This window comes from Pterocles gutturalis, unplaced genomic scaffold (assembly GCF_000699245.1).
Source record: "Pterocles gutturalis isolate BGI_N339 unplaced genomic scaffold, ASM69924v1 scaffold6117, whole genome shotgun sequence".
Lineage (NCBI taxonomy): Eukaryota > Metazoa > Chordata > Aves > Pterocliformes > Pteroclidae > Pterocles > Pterocles gutturalis.
Window position 1 is genome coordinate 1,743 of NW_010112557.1, and position 4,939 is coordinate 6,681.

General features: G+C 41.6%; 1 protein-coding gene across 1 annotated transcript; it reads left to right on the forward strand.

Annotated features, from left to right (window-relative positions):
• Positions 1–33: 33 nt before the first annotated feature.
• LOC104462227 (acyl-CoA-binding protein) lies at positions 34–923 on the forward strand (the record flags this gene model as incomplete). Its single annotated transcript, XM_010074089.1, has 2 exons — positions 34–96; positions 850–923. Coding segments are annotated over 2 exons (137 nt in total), but the record flags the coding sequence as incomplete, so codon positions are not given.
• Positions 924–4,939: the final 4,016 nt, after the last annotated feature.

Sequence of the window (4,939 nt, forward strand, 5' to 3'; positions counted from 1 at the left end):
AACTAATTCTGCTGTTTATCCTGTCTCTCTCAGAGCGCCCTGGTATGCTGGACTTCAAAGGCAAAGCAAAGTGGGATGCCTGGAATGCATTGAAAGGTAAGTGTCCACTTAATAAATAAAAATGAATAAATAAAACCAGAGGCAAAGTAGTCAGAAGAGTGTATGTGGCTCAGTGAGAAGTAAAACAGTGTTGCCTTATAAGACAAGAGTTCTAGGTGTTCAGTATGCTATGATAATAAACTCTTAACTTTTGATTGCCTCTGCAAGGCAGAAATAATCTTGAAAAATGTAGCTTGTCTGAAACAGAGTTTAGGTGCAAAATGCCCATCTGGCCCAAGATGTTACACAAAGGAGAACCGTAGCAGCAGGGGAAACCTAAATCTCTGTTTTCCAGGTCCCAACCTGGTACCGCAGAGACTGAGCTCGCTGTTCAGTTGTTGTTTCTTGTGAAGCTTTCCTAACTGCAAGATGCAACTGGGCACTCTGCTCTAAGTGAGGAACCAAACAACCAGTCTCATCTATGAAAATGGGATTTTTTCTGGTGTTTTAGGGAACCAGCGCTACCTCTAAATGCAGTCTGAGTTGATAAAACAGCTTTCCTGTTTAACAGAACTAATACACTGTTGCTGTTTATACAAGTGTAACTTTGTTTCAAAACAGTTTTCTCTTGACTGATAAATACATTTGTTTAAAACTTCAGTACTAGATTCATAGCCAAGAGACCTTCTAAGGTTCTTGGCTCTCTGGTAGCATGCTGCTACCTGTTATAGCAAGGAATTGTGACTTGCATGTAAAAGGTATCTTAATCTGTAAAAGGTGTCTGACTGCTCCCTGTGCTCTGTCTTTCAGGAATGTCCAAAGAAGATGCAATGAAAGCTTACATAGCAAAAGTAGAAGAACTAAAGGGCAAATATGGCATCTGAGGACTGGATATAGCAGCCCCTTGCACAGCTGCATCATGCCTTATTTCTAATACTGTGGAAACTGGTTTCTGAGAATAATTTTAAATATCTAGTGTATCATAGTAGGTTCCCCTCATGCCTGTAGTTCAGGGGAAGTTGTGTACCCACCTAACGTACTGACATGTTATAAATTCCTTATGGGAACAAAATCTGGAACTCATTAAAGTGCATTTGGTACTTTAGCTGTTGTGATGGTCATCCCTTAGAGATTATTCTGAGCTCATCCCTTAATTGCCGTGTTGCAGCTGTCAAACACTGTGAGGCACAAGCCAACCTCTCCAGTCACTGCCACTAGAGGGGGTCAGCAATCTGCCTTTGCTGTGGCGCGGACTTGTGTCCAGACCAAACCGGTGATGTCCGGTATTGCTTTGCCTCCTTTCTCGTGTAGATAAATGGCAGCCCACAAAAGCTGGTGCACCACAAAGATTATCCTGAAGATAACCCGTTGGAGATGTTATTCCCCAACAACAATGTTAGAGTTCTGGAGAGAAGACAGCTGAACACAAAACCTTCCCAGTGAAATAAAAGGTTCTGCAGGCAGTGGAGTTGTTGCCATTTGTACTCCACTGATCTAAGAGGTGAATCAAGTATACAAGGCTTAACACTTACAAGGCTGTTCAAACAGCAAGACTTACAGTGATCATCAGCAAAAGTTTTATCCGAAACACACAGTTGTGACCATCTCTAGTAGGCCTTTAGGTATTTTGGTCTGCCTAGCAGAGTCTGTTAGAGTTGCTGAGACCAGAAAGGGAGACTGCTTTTAAAAGGTGGCACTGAACTATTCCAGTGTAGTGCATATGAGAATGAAGTCCCAACCTTATGTGGGAATAAGGAATTCTAATTCCTGCTATACTGGTTAGCATCTGGACAGGAGAAGACTTCAAATCCACCTTCAGATAAGCAATTGATTTATAGAAGTACACAGGGATGAAACATATCTAGGTAAATACATCGTTCTGTACTAAGTTACACAGGCTTTGCTGTGTGTAGTATCTAACTTGTATTTTCTTTATGCCACTGGTAAGAGATGGAGATAACTTTACCTCACATGCTTTCAAAAATTTTAACTTCCGCCTTTGCTACTTTTAATGGGAGATGTTGTTCACGCTTTAAAATGTGTTAGGATAAAGAAGGGTTTGTTCCCTGTTCTCATAAGGAAAAAGGTGGTTTATTCTGATTCTTCCCTGTTCTTCTGGGTAATTAATATAAGCATTTTGGTTTTTTTACCTTCTCTTGTATCCTCTGTTAGTTATTTGAGATTGTGTTAGTTACATTCACCTTGCAAAAGAAGGGTAAGAGCAGATGTTCAGCCTGAGATTGCTTTAGCTCTTTTCCAGCTCTAAATTCCACAGCCAGCTCCATCTTCACAGCTGTATTTTGTGAATCTGGTTATTCCTGGAGGATTCTGCCAACCTGTAGCAGGATGTAGCTCATAGTGGTGAATACTTCCACTTCTGCTTGTTTTCTGTGAGCATGCTGTGCTTTGCTAACCTGTTTTCTGTTAGAACAGGTGTTTTTGGAATTTTTTACTGCTAAAGCAGTGGAACTGGATTCTGTCTACAGTAGCAAGTTCTGTATCCTGGTCCTCATTCAGCTTTCATTTCCCCTGTGAGATATAACTAATCGTTGCAGTGCTGCTCTCCTTTCTCACACCTGTCTGTCACTGGGAAAACATTGCTGCGTACACAGTGCTTATCCCAGAGAGGGCTTGGTCTTGGCCAGGCTTTTATATGTTGCCTTGCACTTACAAATAATGCTGTTTGCCAGTCTGTACAAGGGACAGAGAACTCTACCTTGAATGTCTTTATTGGGGTACTTCATTTTTACTGTAGTAAGACTTCCTGCTTGCAGCTTCACTTTCCTTAGGAAAGTAACATCAGTGTTCTTACTCTTTGGAGTAAACTGAAAAAATCAAGTTGTGGAGTAAGAGTTATGCAGTAAGAGACTGTAGAAAAGACACTAGGGCACAAACAAAGGTACCAATGTGTGTGCATGGTGTTCACGATTAAGCAGCAACACAAAAGTTGGCTACACAGCCATTAACTGTGGGTACTGCCACTGCAGGGAGGGTGTTGAAAAAGACAGAGCTGAGTTGGGAGGCTGGTTGTTTAGCAGCAGGGTGAATGTCTGTAAATGCCTGGGATGTTGGGCTGTCTGAAAACACTGCTGACTTACTGACAGCATAGTGCTTGCTGGTATGGAGTATGAGACTCCTGGGCTGCATAAATAACGTTTTGGCAGTAGTGATGCTAGAGCAAAGGTGGTTTAGGACATCTACAAACAGATTTGTAAGTAGAGGTAATTGCTTTTATTAAATTAATACAGTGGTAAAAATAGATGAACATTAAGTTATATAGCCTTGAGATTTGAAACAGAAGCAGCAAGCCTCGAACCAAAACATAACTTCAGAACCATTGCTCTGTCTGCAACAAGGTATTCTTGATGGAGGAACAGATGGCTTTTGATGGCTGGGCAGTGCTGCAAAACACGGGGTTGTTCTGACACCCGTTCAGGGATTTGCTGCTATTTCCTCTGTATTAGATCAAAGAAAGGCCAGCAACATCCTGATCCTCGCAGTGCTTGGGAAGGGGAAAAGACGTGCACTGCAACAATCCCAACATGCTGGAGGTCAGAGGCCAGCTGGCACACAGGCACTCAGGTCTGGTTTGCTGAGTTTGCAGAGCGTGCAGGATGGAATCTGGACTTTGGAAATGGCAATAATAAATGTTAACTTGCATGTGTGATAAGACAATGTTCCTTCTATCGCTCTTCTACTATTAGTTCTTGTGCAGAGAAACTAGTTGATTGGCACCCAGTGCAATTAGAGATAAGCTGGAAAGGGGATGTTGTTTTCCTTGGGTTCTTTCCTTGTAGGTTTTGCTTGCTCTTATCAAACATATGTGAAGGTGCAACACCCCTAGCACATATTCAACAAATCAGTATTGGTGTACTGCATACACTGAAAAATTTGTTTTCTGTTTAACTAAAAAGTACTCCAGGCTGTCTGCAGTGTGCAGCTGTCTTCAAAATTCTTTAGTCTTTTCATCTGGAGTGATCTTATTTCACAATGCAAGTATTTTAACCTTTGAACTTACTTGACCCTGTTGATACTGCTAAAAATAAATGACAACTGTATTTGCTGTTTAAAATATTTGTTCTGCCCGTCTGAGTATTCAGAGCAAACAACAGTGGGCAATACCACTTTGAGGTGTCTGGGCATCGGAGCCATCATGTGGGATTGGTGGGTTTGATTATAAATTGAGGAAGATAAAGAAGAAAATGCATTTTGGCTTGGATAGGTTTCTAAATACTACAGCTGTCGCCCAAAAAAGGGTTGTGCAGTCTTCCAGGTTGTCATCTCTTACAACCATGCTGCCATCCAGTGTAGTTTAGAGCGATCCTTTGATATCTCAGGAGTACTTGAAGATGTACAGAGTTGTTTTCAAAATCATCTAGTATGTCTTGGCTCTTGTGTTGGAAAGCCTTCCTATACTTTAGACTGTTTAGACTAACAGAGAAGTTATTAAAAGAGATAGTATCAGCATTAATGACCATGGGCCTGGGGAGGAACAGCTGATCAATATTCTGGAGCTTGTTAAGTTTATGGAAGAGGCAATATGAAAAACTGTCTGGAAGTGGAATCAGTGGCTCAACAAATCCCTTCCACTCTTTATGTTAGCAAGGATTACTTTAGCTTTAAGTCCTGCCACTGCAATGAGAAGCTCTTCATTGTTATGTAAAAGAGCCCCAAGCCTTGGTGCACTAGGATATTATATAATGTCTCTGCCCAGTCTGTTCTAAGCCAGGAGCTTGTTCTGTTTGGAAGTCCAGATTGCCTCGGGCAGGTGATTTCCCCACCCTGTACAGAATGAAAATTACATCACTTGGCTGATACACTGAGGGAGACACCTTGTTTGTCTCCACCAAAGTGTACAGGATGCTGACTTGTGCTGTGTTCCCCAAAAGGCTGAGATAGA